This window comes from Micropterus salmoides, unplaced genomic scaffold (assembly GCF_014851395.1).
Source record: "Micropterus salmoides isolate LMB-PRFRI ecotype aquatic unplaced genomic scaffold, ASM1485139v1 Ms_hic_scaffold_10, whole genome shotgun sequence".
NCBI classification, from domain to species: Eukaryota; Metazoa; Chordata; class Actinopteri; order Centrarchiformes; family Centrarchidae; genus Micropterus; species Micropterus salmoides.
The window spans coordinates 20977232-20996743 of NW_024040041.1; the positions used below are offsets into that span (position 1 = coordinate 20977232).

A 19512-nucleotide genomic window follows, 5' to 3' on the forward strand; every position below is an offset into this window, starting at 1 on the left:
ATATTTTTTCCTGTCTGTATAAAGTCATTATTCTTTTTAAAGATTGTTGGTTTCTTTGAGAAGGAAAGACTAAATCTTCACTAGTCACCACTTTTGCATTTGTTTCGAAAAGTCTTTTTAACTGAATTATATATCTTATGCTGCTGGTCTTGCACAAAGGAGCAAGTCACTTGGTCTAAATCTTGTTATATACTGCCATCTAGTGGTCGTACAAGGCTCACGTGGTGATGCGTCAGTGAAACGGCTGACATGACTTTTGAGTTGCATTTAGGATCTTTTTAACATCTTTATATCATCTCACACTCCAAAACATCTTATTGATAGATGAGTTTTATTTTATTTTTGTTGTGTTTACAAAAAAAACAAATGCCAAAAAGAAATCTCTGACTCATCACAGAGACTGTCAAATGAGATTATTAGGATGATTTGTAGTACAGGGCAGGATGTGAACACAACTGTTCAAGTTGTCCTGCACATTTGAACTTGTTACAGGAGATGGAAGATTTGTTCATGGGGCTCAGTTAGCCCCCAACTCCCACCCCCTACAGAAACTCATTGTAATCTGAGTCTGCCTTGCAGCTGTTTCTCCCTCTCAAACAACCTGGGTGTAGTTTCTCAACTGCCTCAGAGGCTGTCAAATGTCATTTCCCTTTGGTTTCCAACTCTCTTTGAAAATCGTATTTTCTTACACGAGCCACCAATGGGAGGCGCTCATTGCCTTCAGGTTTATTGTGTCAGGAGCCCCTGCCTGGACCCACAACCTTTTCCGCCAAATTCCATCAGCAGACTTGCAGCTCTTCCAGGATGCCGACGGCATGCAGAAATCTGGAAAGTATTAAACAACCTGCTGGTGGAGGGGACTAGAAGGTGGGGTGGGGGGGCTGAAGGGGGGAGAGAGGGGAAGCAAAAAGTGGGGGGATGGGGGAGAAAAGAAACAGAATACAAAATTGTTCATATACTGCCCTATGCCTGGTTCTGCTCCTTTTCTCCTCCCACACACACACACATACTAGCGTGTGAACCCCCCCCCCCCCCCCCCCCCCCCCAAAAAAAATCCAGACCACTCCCCACGCTGCTCCAGCATTTTCTTTTATGTTTGCAGCAGTGTTTTGCAAGTCTTTTTTTTTTTTTTTTTAATGGGTCATAAACAAACAGCCAGTTCTGCTGTGTAGTTCTGCACTGCACTGAGGAGGGAGGGGAGTGTGTGGGTGTGGTGTGTGTATAAGAGAGTGTGTTGCGCTGTTTGCTGGCACAGAACTCGAAGGAGAGTGCGATGGTCACAGCCCCAGCTGTGTGTGTTTGTGGTTGGAAGCGAGTATGAAAAAAAAAACTTTATATAGAATCTCAACTGTGAAAAGCTAAGTTTTTAGGCAAGCAAGAAAAATCTATTTTCCAGGGATTAAGATCTGGCTTTACTGTTTAATGTCTGTGCATATCTATATTGATGTTTTTATAATCTTTTCCTTCATTTTGCTAAGATTTGGCTGTATTTCAGATGTCATTGTGTATTTGTGTTAGTCAATCAGTAGAGACACCTCTCCTTGGTTGTATTTTTATTGATTAAATCTTAACACTTATTGCCAGACTAATACGTATTTGCCTCTTCAGCGTCTGCCTTTAGTTCAATCTGCCAAGTTACCAAAGTGTGAGACAGTCGAACTAACAAACGTTATCATTAGGAAGCATTTTTTTCCTCTAGTAGTGCAAGACACAGCACTATGGATATTGGTGTTAACAGGAGCAGCGAACATAAACATTCCAGTCCCCAGCGATGACCTCTTGACCTCTAAACCCTGGGGCGGCAGGGAAAGCAGCAGGAGACCACACGCACGTAGTGGGAGGAGGAGCAGGAAGGATGCAAAGACCTCTCTGGTGTGCCTTAAAGAGCTTCAGATGCCTCTGCTGAAGACTGAAAAATTAAAACCATCCACCTAACATTAGAGCAGTCTTCCCGCTTGGGGATTGTTGCAGGTATGTCAGAATGTGGGTAAGGCTTTCTCAGATGGAAAAGTTATTCCAAGAGAAACAAAGCTTCTGACTCTCTCCTTCTCCCCCAGTTGTTGTGCAACCAGCAGTTTCCTTCATGAATCTGGAAATTGTGTCATTGCGTCTTTGGGTTAGACTCAAATCTTCATCATTTTTCCAGCTAACAGAACCACAACTGCTAAATCCGGTCAGCAGATTGAAACCATGTATTCAAGTTTTATTGATCTTTTTGCTGTGAATGAGCAAACAGCCAAAACACAGTGTAATAATATATTTACGTTTTCATGTACATTTTCAAAATAATGATTTCAAAACGTAGTTGTCAATCCTAAAATCAACTTCCACCATATGTCTTGAAATGCGCTGTCCCATTTTCTGCCTAGATCTGAATGTGGAGAACTCATTCTTGCCGTAAGCTCAGAAACAATGATTCATCCCTTCATTTTTCCATTCTTTCCTTCTGTCTGCTTGGTGCTCTGCTAACCCTGTCTCGCGCCGCTGAAGAGAAGAGCGGTCTCCGGCAGCCATGTGCATCCCAAGAGGTCTGATCTGGCCTGCACTAAGCCATTACCACATAGGATGGGGTTGGGGGCTCCTCTGCTCTCTACCCCCTCCTCGTTGCCAGAGGCTGCTTCCCTTCCAAGGCCTATCCACGGCTGGCTGACACAGGAAGGAGAACACACACATACTACACTCCTCAGTACACCCATACCTTTAAGTTGCTGTGAAATGTAAACTCCCACACATGCAAACCTTTAAACAGCTGTTTCACACAAAAACAACATATTCTCCGTTCATCTCTGAATGCAGCTCATTGGTTGGAACAGTCAATTTATCAGTGAACCCAGGATTCATAAATAAGAAGCTTTAGATGTTGATCACAATGTGAGGTTACATCTTTGCCAACATAGACTTGGCGCTGTCCCAACAGAGGCTGTATGTCCACACAATACCACCCTTGTTTAGTAGACAGTACATGCGCACTGTTGAGCGAAATACCCTAAAGCTGACCAGGAAGCCAGAGATCACAAAGGGTCACTTCCTATAGGCCAGCTTTAAACTTTGACCTTCTAGTCCTTCTTCAACTTAATCTTCCCTTTCTCCCGACATAATGAGTAATACCAGTGCCACTCATTCACTGCAAGGGCAGAAGGAGCTGAAGGACAGTCTCAGAGATTGATGCCTGACGATAATCTGGAAATAAGTGGCTCCTTTTGTCCGGCATGTTTCTTGCATTCAGCGCCTCTTTTCTTCTGAAATATAAAGTTATTTTTAATATATATTAGCCTTGCATGTGCAAGTACTAATTTCGGCCTTTCACATTCTCAAAAAGTAATTTAAATTAAAATTAAAGATTTTTGCACTTAAGCAAATGAATACCAAGATATGCAACTCCATATCTACGACATGACCTCAAGATACTCTTGACTTCATGGCTATGTAAAAGGGTATTTAAACTTTTCCTCATTTACTTCTTACTGCATACTTGGTTGGGTGAGATGAGAGGCTGTGTTCAGGCCTCTGCACATTTTGGTGTTAGCCTTTTTAAAACACAGTGTCCACTGTTCACATGGGCTGAACCTCAGTGATTTCATAGTGCACCCGCTAATATCAGCACTGGCAGAGCCAATCAGACAGACTTTCCATTACAGTCCATCACCTTCCTGTTTTAATGCGACTTCATATGCACCCTCCACTTCACGGGTGGAAACAATGCAGCAGCTTAGAGGCTCATTTACTTTCCTTAAATCTCAACAGCATCATAAATCAGGGCGTGTCCAGAGATAGAAACAACAAGCTCCATGTGGAGAGATGACTTTAAAACACACTGTACTGGGTGTTGGTCCTCCGTTTAACAACTCTGTCATCCAGTCTGTGCTCCCCTCCCTCTGGCCATGGTTCCCACAGGACTGAGCTGGAGAGGAGAGGGGGAAAAGTCTGGCCGATGCTGGCCCTCTCTGTCATTCTACCGGCCAGGCTCTGACTCTCCTCCTCCTCCTCCTCCTCCTCCTCCTCCTCCTCTGAGATTACGCAGCCAATCCGAGAAGACAGACCAAAAAACAGATGTAGGCCTATTGTGCATGTTTATGTGTCTGTTGGGTTGGGTTGAGTTGTGTTTTTTTCATTTTCTCGGATTATTCAACAACTAGGCAAGATTTACATTTTACTTCAATGAAACAATTAAAACACTTCATTGTAGGAGTTCAAAATTTTTACATCTAGTACATATTAATTTCCCCCGCTTGCATTTTCCGGCTCTATGTTGAATAACAGAAGTCAGAAAAGAAGACTGGTAATCACTTAATACAAGCAGCCACCCTCCCGCAGGCATGTATGCTATAAATGAACTTAAATGCTGGATTAAAACCAGTTTCAAAAACAGCACAACACAACCATTTGATCTCTTAAACAGCCTTAATATTCCCACATCTGTCATGAGATATTTTTTACCGGGTGGATTTAGGCTTGAAATGTAAATCTTTCTGCTGTGTTTATTTTAAACATAAACACTGAGTGACGCTTGCATGGGACGCAGAGGCGTGTCTGGCTCTGAGCTCTGAAGACGCAACTGAACATGAGGCCATCTCCTGGCTTTTCCTGTATCAGACAATTGCCTTTTGGCAGTGTACCTCCCATGGTAAAGCCTGGTTAAAGCCCCGTCCACCCTTTCCATCTGTAGCTGTTTACTTTGATTGACAGCTCGCTGGGACGCTCAAAGAGGGAAAGAAAGTTGTGTCAGATTCATTTCAAGCGAAGCGCTGCCTTATTCACACCACAGTCTCCAGAAAAGGGTCATGTTGACAGCGAAAAACCTCAAACTATGTGGGAGCGGAGATGTGCGTATGGCGAATGTGTGCGCTCAGGAATGCAAGTGTGCTTACGTGGGTTTTTGACCGACTTGGGGAGCAAGCGCGAGGTTGGACAAAACGTGAATCGGAGCAGGATGGAACAAAATTGGGAAGGAATGGTTAAGTAATCATCTAAATCACTTTTTTTTCTCATTATTCTCCCTCTGCATGCTCCAGCTGTGCTGCTGCTTTGGGCCAGCCAGGAAGCGTTGGAGGGGGAGTGTTTCGGGTGGAGGCAGGGTGAGGTCACCATGCTGTTGGCCCCTGGGATGGGAGGGGAGACACTTGGCCCACTGTCACAGCTCTATCTATTCATTCTTAATCTTATTGTTAACTGAGCCTCTTATCAGCAACATATGGTCTATCCAAAGAGTTCCAGCATACACTCTGGACACATCTGGAGCGCCGCACAGTGCTGCCATTTTGAACATTGACCCCCTCTTTCACATATGTTCCCATGCGCACACAGGCGTGCATAGTGAGAGTGAGTCACCCACAGAGCCCCAGGCATATTTAGAGACCACTGTGTGAGTGCCTGGCCCTGCATGCTTGAGATGCCTTGGGTGTGACCAGGGTGGCCTGCAGTGTGTGTCTTTGTATGGGTGTGTGTTATGCTTGATCCAGCTGCCTGTCGTTTGCAGCCTGTCCCATCACTTCTCCATGCAGAAAGAGAGCCAGCCAGACAGTTACTCAAGCAGACACACACACACACACACACACACACACACACACACAAGGAGGAAAGGCTACTCAATGGAAAGAACTGCTGATAGAATTTGGAATTTCCTGGTCACCGTCCGTTTTATTGGGAACTAAGCACTGGCCCTTTACTGTGGCGCTGATTATCTCACACTGCCGATTATAATTCTAAATACGTGAATCACAGAAAGGCAAATTCAATAATGACATTGAAAGAGTTGGCATTAAGCCACCTGTTATTAGTAATGGAGATATTTGGATACAATGCAGTGGTGAAACAGTTTTACCATCACAACAGTTTCCAGTTTTCCATGAAGTTTCCAGTCATCCATTGTGCAACAATTACACTGTAGTTAGTCTGGTGATTCTCAGGACTTGGCCAGCGCGGCGCACTCCCTCCTCCCACAACCAAAACGTGTAGTTTTTACAGACTGGAGATCTACAAACCCATGACCTCAGAGAATTAAATATTCTCCTTGGAAAACTCCCCACATCCCCAAAGTGGCACTTTAGGTTGTCAGCTGCATCGTAATTGTATGTGTAGTATCTGTGTGTGTAAGAGAAAGCAAGACAGAGAGCGATTTTGTTTTGTGGTTTCAAATATGTGACTGTTTTCTCCACCTTTTGCTCACTTTTGTGTTTGTAGTCGACACATATTTGTACTTGTGGTGTTTATACTATACATTATTAAGCCCGAAAGACCGACATTCGGTCTTGCAGGAGCCCAGTTGTTTAACAAGTTTGGAGCTGAACTGTAGGCCCACTGTAACGAGAGCCCAGGTAATTATTTTGAAAGGGTAACTTTATAATGGAAAAATATTAAAACAACCCCTGTTTTCAATTAAGTCTTTCCATCCCATCCCCCCACTATATTTTCTTCTCTGAGTTCATCACATGCCTACACCATATGGCCAAGAACCGGATTTAATGTAATTTTTCCGCTTACGCATTCTAAATCTCAGTTTTTGGTCTTGGAAGATGACTGAAACCTTATTTATAGTCATTCAAACATATAGTCATTCAGACCTTTTTGTTATGAACCAAAACGGTAAAAGAAAAAGTGTAGATTGTTGTTTTTGACCACACCCAACTTTTCTTTTGACATGAAAGGGTGAAATTCATCACACAAAGGAACACATGTTTTGAAACACTCACATGGGTAGGGGAACAGGCTAAGGTCTCATCTGGAATGCATAAAGCATAACAATACATCCCAACATCACTCATCACTCTGGATCGAGAGCGAGGTTAGGCTGGGATGTGAGTGGGTGGGAGTCTGCTATGTCTTAAAACCTGCTGGAGTCATGTAGGTCTATATGCTGTCTGTATAGATCAAGCTGTTCTTCCCGTGCCCTCCTTCATATATGTGAAAAATTGGACATTTTTTAGTTTGTCTTGCAGTTAGGTTAAAGTGATGATCTGTGTTTTTATGGGGATTTTGGACACATCTTTCATGATAAGCGGTGACTGCTGTTTTGTTTATGCTTTATGTTTTCAAGATATCATCCCACAATCAAACATCCTGGCCAGATATCTTTTTCCTTAGACTTTCCTTTGAAGTTTCAGTTTCTGTGGCAACGGGCTTCTCTGTGCACAGTCATGCCAGTTATCACTGTTTGCAGTAACTAATCGATTACTTATTTATTCAAATCTAATTATGTTTTGTACATCATTTCTTACTAAGCAGAGAAGCTTTTTTCAAAATTAGCACTCTGGGCCAGAGAACCACACTCTGCAACTGGATATTGGACTTCCTCACACACACACACCAGACAGTTCAGACTGGCAGTCACACCTCTTGCACGCTCTTGCTCAACACCGGAGACCCCCAGTGCTATGTGCTCAGCCCCCGCCTCTTCACACTGTACACCCACAACTGGAACCCCTGACATGGAGAGAACTCTGTCGTGAAATTTGCGGATGACAGCACCATCAGCGGCTAAAATACAGACAATGATTAGACTTCATACCGGCAACAGTCTTGCAGAAAGGTGTCCAAAGAACAACCTACTGCTCAGCATCAGCAAAACCAAGGAGCTGATCATTAATTTTAGGAAACAGGAGGCAAAACTACACACCCCTGGCTAAATCATAAAAGCTGAGGTGGAGCAGGTGAACAGTTTCAGGTTCCTGTGAATCAGAATCACAGAGAACCTGTCATGGTCATCTCACATCTCCACTCTGGTTAAGAAAGCTCAGAAACAGCTGTACTTCTTAAGCAAGGTTCCTGTGCCAAGTTCTCATTAACTTTTACAGAGGTGCAATAGAAAGCACACTGACAGTGAGAGTAATTACACTGACTACACGTGCATATGACACATGGGCTCTGCCATATTGAGTTGCTGCAGCCGTTACTGTTGCTCCTACTTCAGCTCAGAATGTTGCCACATACACCAGATTTAAAACTCTGTTAGCTTATACTGCAAAATAAAGAGATTTACTTGGCAGTGATAGACTTAATAAGCATTGTATGAACTCTTTTGGAAACGACTCAAATGTAACGGATCTTCATTGTAAAAGTCCTGCACTCTAGCGTTAAGATCAGAGAGAGTGTTTGGGTTGAAAATTGGGGAAGGGTTGCTAGAGCAATGATACCAAAATGGATGTAAACTTGTGGATGTTTTCAAGTGTGTGTATTATGCATGTGTGGATTTGTAGCACGTGCTGGTGCATCTGTCAGAATGTATAAATTCATGCTCACCTCCCCCTTCACTCTTCCACTGAGACGAGCTGTCAGTGGGTTTGGTGCAGATCTCATGTGAGCGGCTGCTCTGGGCTGCAGTCCAGACCGATGCCGACTGATGAGAACACACAACACAGATTCTCTGCTCCAAGTCAGGCTTTACAGCATGGCCACAGTTTCCTTTGGCTGGGCCACTACACAGTCACCAGGCTAGCCATCCCACACGTAGGCCTATGTGTATCACCACTTTCCCCAAAGGGTACCGAGATTGACTAGAAATCTTCCTCAAATATAGACAGGAAACCAAAATACCATGAGCATTACGGATTCCATTATCAAGTTTGGTTTCAGGTATCAGCAGCCAGATGACTCATAACTCAAGTGAAACCGATCTAGACAGAGATAAAATTAAAGCTCATTCACCTGCATTCTGGATGGCCTTATTCATGTTTATTCTTTTCCCTCTTTTCTTTAAACCAAGACAACATGCTAGCCCTTTGCTAGCTGTCCTAAAGCTTATAACCTGTTGACTCACCTCTCAGCTGTTTTACGCAGACTTAGTTGCTGTCTGTGCCTTACACTTGGAGTAGAATCCTCTTTATGACCACAGGGTACCATTGCTAATGGTGTAAACACATCTTTCCTTAGAGAGTAAATGAGCTCAATGCTAGGTGTTTACATTGGCTTATCATGACCTTCGACCCCAGAAGCAGCTCTGTATATCATTTTTCCAAGTGTACAAGCAATAAATGCCTTAGATAATAACAGCCAGTTAGATTTTCAGATTTTCCAGGTAGAACAGATTTAGGAAAGAAAATATCCACCAACACACGCCTTCCTTTATATCATGAGAGTTGGCAGGCTGTAAAGGAAGAGCGACACTGTTCGCTGTCAAAGGAGCACAGATATGCTGCTTAGAAAAGATTGCACATCAGCAGGAATGAGGGAACCACTGATAACAAGTAGGGAGTTAAAGGGGATTTTGGCTGCAGATTTCAAAGCAAATGAATCATATAGCCAAGAGTGTTTATTCAGACACATTTGATTGTAATTAAAAATAACTAGCATGGATTGTGTCTGATGCAGCTCAGATATTTATCCACTGATAACAGAGCTGTGAGATCTGTTTGGAAGTGAGAGCAAAGCGATTCAAATTGAATTCTTTAATAGCTTTTATTGCTTCATTCCAAACCCTTGAGGCCAGTATCACTCTGATTTGAAGCAACAGTTAGTATGCTGGTCTTGCCTGTTGGGATGTGTGTGCTGATGACATCGACTCCAACAGGAAACCAGGGGCTAATGATTAGCACATGTTTAGGATCACTAGGGTGCCACAATCTGGAGTTCATCATACCGTATGTCTCTGATTTATTTGGTTGTTGTTGCTTCACTGGGAGGGACAGACCCATTTCTAAAGGGAAAGAAACAAAGCCCTCTCCCCTTCTCCAACATCTTGGCCCGCTTTATCTGATTTAGCTCCCAGCCAATGGAGGTCTTCGGCTCAGTCATGGTCCATTTTGGAGCTTCAGAGAATGGGAAAGGTGAGACGGGGCATGCACAGCACAGATGCTCTAATGTGATCCTGCTTTACACTTGCACACCTACCTGCCTATTATGTTGCTTTCACACACAGCAGAGAGATTTTTTGTAGCCATTGCATATTACAGTTTGAGGCCTGGCCATATTTGAAGCATACAGAGCCAGTGAAAGAATCAGTGACTTTGGGTATATATTTTCGGTTAACTTTGTATTTATGGTCTGTGTCAACATGCAGTCTAGCATCAGTGTCACTGTGAACAGTTTAACATGGCAGTGTGCAATCCTTTAACATAGGTTTGGAGGGCTCCTCTCCAGCTCCTCCTGCGTGGTCTATGGGATGTTATCTGATATTCACTAAGTGGCGAAACACAAACACTAAGAGCAGCACAGAGAGGCCAATTCAGCCCTGAGGATCAGGCAGCACACGGAAAGAACCATACACATCCTGGAAAGCGGAGAGTGTATCTGCAAGAGGAATGTCGTTGTCTGAGGTTTCAAAGTGATCAGCATTTGATTCTGCATGTTGACCAAACCAGGCCACAACACAAACAGGCTAAACTAACCCAGGCTGTAACAAAAGCAAAAGGTTCTGTGAGCAGCTGGAGTAGATTCCAGTGTTTTCCAGCTGTGATGACCTAGAGATGTCCAGTGAGATGACGTGAGAATTTTTTTGTGGACAGGCGTAGTCAGCTACTACTGATGACATTTGACCGGACTGACTTCACAGCTTAAGTGTTTCCTCTTGTTTTGGCTGTGGCTTCCATAGGTGAAGGTGCACCGAAGCGTTCTGCCATTCCTTCATATTCCCACTAGTAAAATATGCCTGTCCAGCTGTCCCACTAAGACATCTGCCAGGCAGCCAAAGCGGGGTCATGTCCAAATCCTAATCCCTAATTGTCTCACTCTTCCCTCAGTCTCATGTTTGCTATTGGAGCTGCAGCAGTCCAAAAGAGTCATTTGGCCACTCCTGCAGGTGGAGCCCAGTGCTGTACACCAGGGCTGGGCTTCAACTGAAGCTGACTCATTCTGTCACAAAACAGCTAGCTGTTCCAGTAATACACCTCGCCTGGAACACAAGTCTTGGCATGACTTCTGATATGATATAAGATAAACACAATCCTGATGCCAAAAAGGAAACTGAAAGTTAGCGCGCACCTTGACTCCCGTCGTTTAACACCAGGAATACTGGTGTAATTATAGATTCTGATCTAGATTTCAATAGCCATATCAAGCCAATAACAAAACCAACATTATCATCGTAAGTGTCCAAACTAGAGTTATCCACAGCATAGTGTTCCTATTAAGCAACAAAGTCATTTTTTCATAACATGTATTTCATTTTCATTTCAAATCCCTATGACATCTCTGTGGTTTTGTTTTAGGATCAGCTGTTTTGCTCGAGGTACTGCCTCAACAGTACTGTACTGTACTGAATGACTGTACTGTACTTTTGCACAAATATATGAGGTTCATTCAGGAAAACAGAAAATACACCAGTTAATGTTCACAAGCTTTGGTAGTCTATCTAAATAATTGTCTTCCTAAAACGTCCTGGTGACTCCCTAAATGAAAAGGTGTGTATCGGTTTTAAATTTCAGCTGCAGCCTCGCCACAATGGCCGTGGCGATTAGTTACTTGTGGTTGAGCTGCACCTGCCTGTTTGCTCTGTAATCCTTCACTTTCAAAAGAAGATGAGCTGTGTGTTTTCATTTAATGGGGGTAAAAGCTTTTGGATGTGCTATCAGCCATACAAGAAAGATCATAACTCTTTAGGGTTATGGTTTAGCTATTACTGACAGCACAAAGTAATCAGTCAAAGAGATTGGCACTAAGGGTAAAGTGTGAGAAACACATTAACTGGAGATTTTTTTGGTAATGGGTGTGTTTCATACTGACCCAATTATCACAAAACACAACAAAAACTGTATGAAAGATTTATTAAAAAGATGATACATGCATGTTTTTATAAACATTATTAATTATCCAACCACTGTGTAATGATATGATGAGAGCAATCTCATAGCTTTTTCAATTAAATAAAGCTGTAATAAAGAAAGGGTGGGGCACTTTGTCACTCACTGCAGTGAAGCTTCATTAGCTGAGCTATGTATCACAGATGCTGTAATATGAGAGTTCACAACAACAATAACAGCAACTGAGTACCTTTCTAATTTCAAGTTGTCCTAAATGGATTCTCTCACCTCAATAGAAAAAACAAGATCTGGCCCTTTTACATTTCTGCTCTGTCCACTTAGTGACTAACACTGCAGGACTGCGTGTGAATCATCTCTGACCAAAGAGGAGTGTTAGACCAAACTGACATTTATAGTCTCCACACATACTTGCTCTAGCTGGGCTGCCAGGTTTGACTCCTCACCCTGCTGCTGCTGCTGCTGGCACTGCCTTCCACCTGACCACTGCACCAATTACATCTTCATAAACAGCCCCACGTCCAACTGAGTGGTCGGCTGATTGTCAAAGAGCTCTCTCTGCCTCCTCCAGATCGACTAGGACTCTGCCTCGCCCGGTATCCCACAGTGAGCCTGGGCAGCAGCTCACAGTTCTTCCCCTCGCGTGTTTACAAACACAGACCACAGGAATCCACCTGATGAGCCAAAAAACTGAGAGAGAGAGAGAGAGAGAGAGAGAGAGAGAGAGGCACAAGCTGTGTTCTTTGATTGCAGCAGCTGATCACAATCACTTTTGGAGTGGGAGGGTTTTCAAAATAGCAAATGTGTGCTTGTTCTTTTGTCACTGTTGTTGTTTGCATTCTGGTTTGGTTTACAGCGTTGTCACTTTTGAGGAAATGGTCTGAAACCACAGTGTAATGAGGGATGCAGAACCACGGTGGGCTGTGGTAGGCAGTCTTTGTCACTCATCCTTGAATCATGTGTGCATGGAGATCCAAGCCGTTCCATCAATTTAGCATGGCCCTAACACTTCACCGTGTTAACTCCCTTTGGCACTGGACAATCTCTCCCTTCTCCCTGCAGACACAGGAGTAAACAGGAGGCCTGCTTCACACACACAGGCATTCTGGGCATACCTCGGGGCCTCCAGAGGGCTGGTCTGTTCACATGCAAGCACACACACACATACAATCCTGACAGAACACTGCTGGACATGTGTGGTTTATGAAGTTCCATGTGCATGTTTGAGTTCAGCCAGTCAGTGGGGGTCAGCCGCCACTATCAGTCAGCTGGATCGAGGTGAGGAGTCATCCTGACGATCCTGACAGCTAGTGCTCAAATTGTTAGGATTTCAAACATAAACAGAGACGTGCATGGTGCAGTAGGATCTGGCCTTTTACTGGGACCTTAAACACATCAGAGCTATAAAGTAACCCATATAACAGGTGGATCATGAAATTACTGAGTATCATCAACACATCATGCCCTCAGTAGAATTTAACTGGTTATTTCACAGTGATGTTTTATTAGTATGTGTGAAATAATGGATGTTTTTTAGGACATAAATGCAGAGACAGCCACACATAAGCCTACATTTTCAAGGTTTTGCGGTTTGCACAGTAATACCATAGAATTGTCCTTACAATCATGTGGACTTTAGAACAATCCAGATGATTGGCTATACCACGGGAAGAAGAAAAAGGGGGGGGAAAGTTTTTTTGGAGCGGGCCCTGGTGACGTGCGGGGCCTGCAGGGCGGTGTTCTCAGGCGGGGAAAGAGTCTGACTGGGGTGTGTGAGCCACATCTGGAATAGTAGCTACAGAGAAAGAGTCGAGAGAAGCAGAACCTCGCTGATCTACTTTCCCAACTCTTCACCTCAGCACTCCCGTTTCACGGAAACAAACCTCCTGCTTTGCCTTTTTGTAAGTTGGACTAATTTGTTGGAGCGTTTTTCCTTAGGTTTTAGTCGGTGAATGATTTTTTTCATTGACTTTTTTTTCCTCATACAACAGGACTTCACGCTCTGGACTTTAAATCGAATTTGGATTTACGCGAAAATGTATTATGTACTATTTCCTATATGCTGCGTCTTTACCTGAGAGATACTCTGATCTATCACAATTTGAGTTATTCATATAAAAGAATAACATGGTTTATAAAGGCTGAGTCTCACGCATGGCGGCACTACGCTGGAATGTTTTCCATGCAGATGGGTTGAGTTTGTTTTCCAGCAGCATGGATTGATTAGTCGTGAATCGGTCTTTCTTACTCATATCGACCTACAGTTGCTTTCGCCAAGCTTTTTTTCCCCCTGGGGCGTTTTACACTTAGGCTATAATGCAAACATGCATTGCTTAAATTAACGAGTTGTAATTAAATCAAAGACTTGGAAATGGATCAAAAGTTCAATGTCGTGAAATCGGTTTACTTCCCTCACTACACACTGACTTTAAAATTCAACATTCAACCATTTTAGCTCCACGAGGAAGATATTATAGTTCCTTCTTGCTTCCTCCTTTCTACGTTTGTAAGGCGATACTGTCACATTGAGGTAAACATTGCGGTTGGTGCAGAAGTGAGGAAACAGCGCCATCTAGCGTCGAGACGAGCTGATACTGAACATAGGTTTGGTTGGATCGGTGGGACTTCAAGTGGATTTACTTATTCTGTCTCATGTATCCCTCTAGATCTACTTGTAAAATGCTGCTCATCCTGCTTGGAGTGCTCGTCTTGCACCTAATCATTCTCATTCTTCTCATTGTGTCGACGGCAGCCAGTGTAAGTTGTCCTGCTACACTTGCTACTCTACTTTTTGCAAACCTTTGTATTGATGCTTGTATGTTGTTCCTCAAATGTAAGTCGCTTTGGATGAAAGCGTCTGCCAAATGAGTAGCTGCAAATGTAAATATTGTGAAAAATGCAGAATGGAACACGGACATCATGTGAATAAGCTGATTTATTGTATGATTTTTAACTATTACTAGGTTTGGTGTCCTGGGCTCAGACTGTGCATTGCAGTGCATTTAAATTGTTCTGTATTGTTGTGTTTACCAGGCATGGTCTGTAGATGGGAAAAGCAGCTACGATCTATGGTACCATTGCAAAACAGATAATGGAGGCTACAACTGCTCACCCACCAGCAGTAACGGTTTGTCAGCATTCCTAAAGAACCAACTAAAATTATGTATTGTGCCTTCATCCTCTTTGGCATGGAAAGTAATAAATGTGTTTATAATGTACGCTCTTCATCATTTCTGTCTGTCTTTTCTAGACTGGATCCAGGCAGTCCAAGCCCTCATGATCCTCTCTGTGCTCTTCTGCTTCTTCTCCCTCATTGCGTTTGTGTTTCAGCTGTTCAAACTGGTCAAGGGCGGACGCTTCTTCTTCACTGCCATCTTCCAGATCTTGGCAAGTGAGTATGACCTCATCACACGGCGACGGGTCACACCCTAAGCAGATGCGGGTGTGGTTGTGAGATCATCATTCTTTCAGATTCTCCTCACCCCTCCTCTTGTCTTTCCTAGGTGTGTTTGTGATGTGCGGGGCCATCATCTACACTGTGATGCGTGATGATACATCCACCCCAAATTACGGCTACGCCTATGTGCTGGCCTGGGTGGCTTTCCCTCTCTGTCTCATCAGCGGCCTCATTTATATTGTCCTGAGGAAGAAAGAATGAGAGAAGGAGCAGAGAAGAAAAGTGGAGGGGTAGATAGGATACTCCTTATAACAACATCGCACTGTGCCTACTGCCCACAGACCATAGACTGACATCCCAACAATACAACTAAAGCGCGTGTGTCACTAATAATTGTAAACACAAAATGGAGACATTTATCACTGCTGGGGATCTCTCTCTCTTTTTTGCTGTATTTCAGTATTCATTATGTTCCCATCACATGCTGAAAAATCATCACACGTGTTTTCTGTTTGTCAATTTCACCAAAGGCCTCTATAGATGTTTCCTGTGGTGACAGAGTGTCTTCAAAGTGTGTTTAGAAATGTTTTGGTGACATATTGACTATTGTTGCACGCTGGCACCCAACTTCCACAAATCCATCGTGTGTGATAACAAAGATGAGTAACCCTTCAGTACAAAGATGTACATAGTGTCTGTGGTTTTTAGACATATTTATAACATTTTTACATACATTTTGTACATAGTGTTGTCAAGTTAACATTGTCATGCTAATTAACGTGATAGAGTTTGTGTCTCTCACAAATCATGCAGCTGTGCCAAAGAAATGTCACTTCAACTGCCAGAATATCAATCTTTTTTGAAATATGTCTCTCTTTTTTTGAGTGTCAAATGCTTTAAAGCCTGTTGCCTTACGTAGGATATCTGTGTACTTCTTGAAGGAAATGAGGAAATCCTCACTAATAAAAAATAAGAACAGTCAGAAGTGTTAGTAAACTCATGAAGTTATTTCTGAATTATCGTTGTACTTGATATGCCAATACTTGGCATATCATATCGGTGGATATTTTTCATTTTGTCTTCTAGTTTTGAAAAATGGTGCTTTTGTATCTACTATTCTTGAAATGTATACTTTGTGTTGCAAGTGTGCCATGTCCTGTGATTAATATGCTTTGTACAAACACAAGTTTGCATTTTTTGTCAGTATTCTTCTAAATAAACCTTCTGAAATGAACCTGTTCTTAATTCTACTTATTTCTACTTGTTGGAAAGTCAAGCTGTATGTGTAATTCACAGAATTTTGTTGAATGAACCATGTGCATGTATACTATGAGTGTACATATAGTGCTCACACCACACAGTGACATTTTTACCTGATTTTTCTTGTTCAGTGGTCTTGCTCTAAACTTATACTAGCTGATATAGTAACTGTTGTATGCTGGGACTGACAGATGACAAAAAGTGTTGACTGACCTTGGCTCGTTATAGTAGCTTAATTGTGCCATTTGGTGGAGCTGTGACACAAACCACACCCACAAGTGAAATACGGGTGTTGGTGAAATATCTGATATCTGCAAATATTATCAGTCATATTTTGACAAAACAAATGTATACAGTTTAAATACAAAATGATTTAAAAAAGCAAGTACATCTAATCTTTTAAAAAGTTACTATTTTGTACACAGTGACTTCTAATTGAATCATTTCTCAGCAAAACTGCGGAACAGATAGCTTTTCATGAATCTTTGTTCATACTGTGATGGTTTCCCCAGCAGCCAGACTGTAAACAGACAAACTTATAAATATAAACAAAAACAAAACAAACAAATAGCACTACCTGGCTGTTTGCTCATCAACTTGGCACCATGTACAGACAGCATAAATGAAAGAAAATATGAATATTATTGAGGAAAAATGCCTCAACAGCATATATGCGATAGAAAGTAAATAAAAATGTAAAAATCAGACATATTTAGCTGCTACACAGTAACGTGACGCTTCTCAACAAGTTTCCCTGACAGATTCTCCCCGCCACCCTACATTTATTAGATGTTGAATGTGTTGTATTACAGCAAGGACCACCATAAGATTTTTTTTTTTTTTTTCCATATTAGAATCAAATTATGCTTAAAGTACCTAAAGTAAAACCACTCATCATGCAAATGACCAATTTTAGAATAATATGTATTACATACCACTGGATCACAATTAGTGATGCATCAATGTGTTCATCACTAATGTTGCTAATGGTGAAGGTGGGACTTCTTTATACGCTGCAGGGTAGCTTAATACTAATATCATTTATGATATAATAATCATTATTATATTATATTGTTATATTTTATAATGATAATCTCAATCAAAGGACAAAGCAAAATAACTTAAGATGTAAAATGAAGGTAGTTGACTAAAAAGTATAATATTTACCTCCAAAATGTAGTGGAGTAGAAGTATAAAGTAGCATAAAAATGGAGTATGGTATTTGAGTAAATGTACTTCCACCACATTCCTACACTGGTGTTATTCAAGAAGTTTATGTGGCAAACACTTGGCAGGAGATTTCTTATCCTTTAAATTGTGTTTTAACCCATATAAAGCAGCTAAGCATTCAGCAAGTGAATGCACATAGGATGATGAAAATACATTGTAGATCCCATTGCTTATAATTCCACTAGGTGGTGACTGCAACACACTTTTCTTGCCATATGTTTTCTTTTTTGAAGTTTTTCAATTTTGTAAAAATAATCCAAAGTATCTCAAACTAAAATGTAATGATGGTGAAGAAGAAGAAAAAGAAGAAGTTTCCCTCTCTATTTGCCATTTAAAACGTACAATACTGGGTAACATGACACTAATCTTCCCCCGTGCTCCCTGTCAGAAGTTGGCACCACAGTGGATTATTGAAATAGGATTCTGCCTTTGATCAAAAGCAGTTTATAGATGTCTGATACTTAACATCAGAATCAAAGTTTATGACTGCCAGCTCAAAAAATGTGCAAAACTACAGTGTGCACATGATGTTTAACTACAAAACAATTGCAAATATTTTCTGACAGCCATTTTATCTCAATTAAGCATGCTCAATCTGTGCTGTGTGGTGGTTTTTCTAGCAACGGGAGAAGTGATGGCTTCACTTCTGAGGAAGGGAGATTTGAACAAATATTGCTCTTCAGAGGCTCTTGGCTAGATCTAATAGAATAAACAAGTTAGAACAGTTTAAATAGTATACTAATAAATAAGGTGATCACACTTATTCAATTATTCAATTACTTTATAGTACTTGTAAATATGTATTATGTCTATTTATATTCTGTATCATATTCATCACACCCATAGCAATGTATTCAGATGTGAAAGTGCACACATTTTTCTTTCCTTCATTTTTTTTTTTACAATCATTGATACATGATGATCAGGTGATGGTAAAAATGATTGTTGTTGTACTGTAATATTGGTGCTCCTTAAAGTTTCATGTCAGTTTCATGTTACTTCTCCATGAGTCATTTTCACAGATAACACCAGCAGCCATGATAGATAAACACCAAGCTTATTTTAGCTGCCTACCAGACGCTGAGGTGCAATTACCATTAGTTCACATGCTGCCCATCTGTGCACACACTTGTACGCACACGTGGAAGCCTGCAGTACATTATGCAGGAAAACAGAATTCAACACACACACACACATGCAGACAGTCGAAAATATCCTCCGGTTTGTTGGTTGAAAGAACTCCCCTTAACTTCATCAGTCCTGACACAAAAGAGAGGCCAGTTGATGCAGCTCTGGTAAAGGTCCCGGAGCATACAGATAACATATTGGGGATGTCAAGAAAACTCCGGAGGCCTATAATGGCCTCACAGCTCCATTTCAAACGTGGTTAACCTTAAGGGTTATTTATCACTGGGAGGGTCATTGGGGCACTTAGTATTTACTGCAGGACATGGAGAATGGGGGAGAGGGGATTGAGAGGAAGCCACTCTCATCCCCATCCACTGGGTACTATGGTGAATGTGTATATATATCAACACTGTTTAACTACTTGATAAAGACCAGGATATTTCACTGACATGTCTGACTTTCCTTAGCGTTAAACTGTTGTGAAACAACAGCTAGGGAAATTTACATGTAGGCAGCCAAGAGCTTTATTGGTATCCCAGGAACACATGAGGATAATTTCCATAAGTCTACGGTTGGGAAGTTCTCTGGTGAGGCAGTAATGGTCGTGAAACAGCACATACAATGGGCTGCAGCCAGCTGATGGGTCCCTGAATGGGACAAGTGAGGACTTCAGAGGAAGCTGCAGCCCTCTTCTCTTCTTTCTTTTTAGATTTGTTGCCTTTTTATTCAGGGTGTCTGTCGCCCGGAACAAACCCTGGAGCCTTCAGATGTAGCTAAACGATAGAGAAAATGGGCAAGCCCAGTTTATTT

General features: G+C 42.0%; 1 protein-coding gene across 1 annotated transcript; it reads left to right on the forward strand.

The window, feature by feature from the left end:
• The first annotated feature begins 13432 nt into the window (after positions 1 to 13432).
• On the forward strand, positions 13433 to 16318 carry LOC119890724 (peripheral myelin protein 22-like). Its single transcript, XM_038702107.1, has 5 exons — positions 13433 to 13588; positions 14354 to 14444; positions 14721 to 14814; positions 14938 to 15078; positions 15191 to 16318. Exons 2-5 carry the CDS (start codon positions 14367 to 14369, stop codon positions 15343 to 15345), a joined length of 468 nt encoding a protein of 155 aa, XP_038558035.1. The 5' UTR covers positions 13433 to 13588; positions 14354 to 14366; the 3' UTR covers positions 15346 to 16318.
• Positions 16319 to 19512: the final 3194 nt, after the last annotated feature.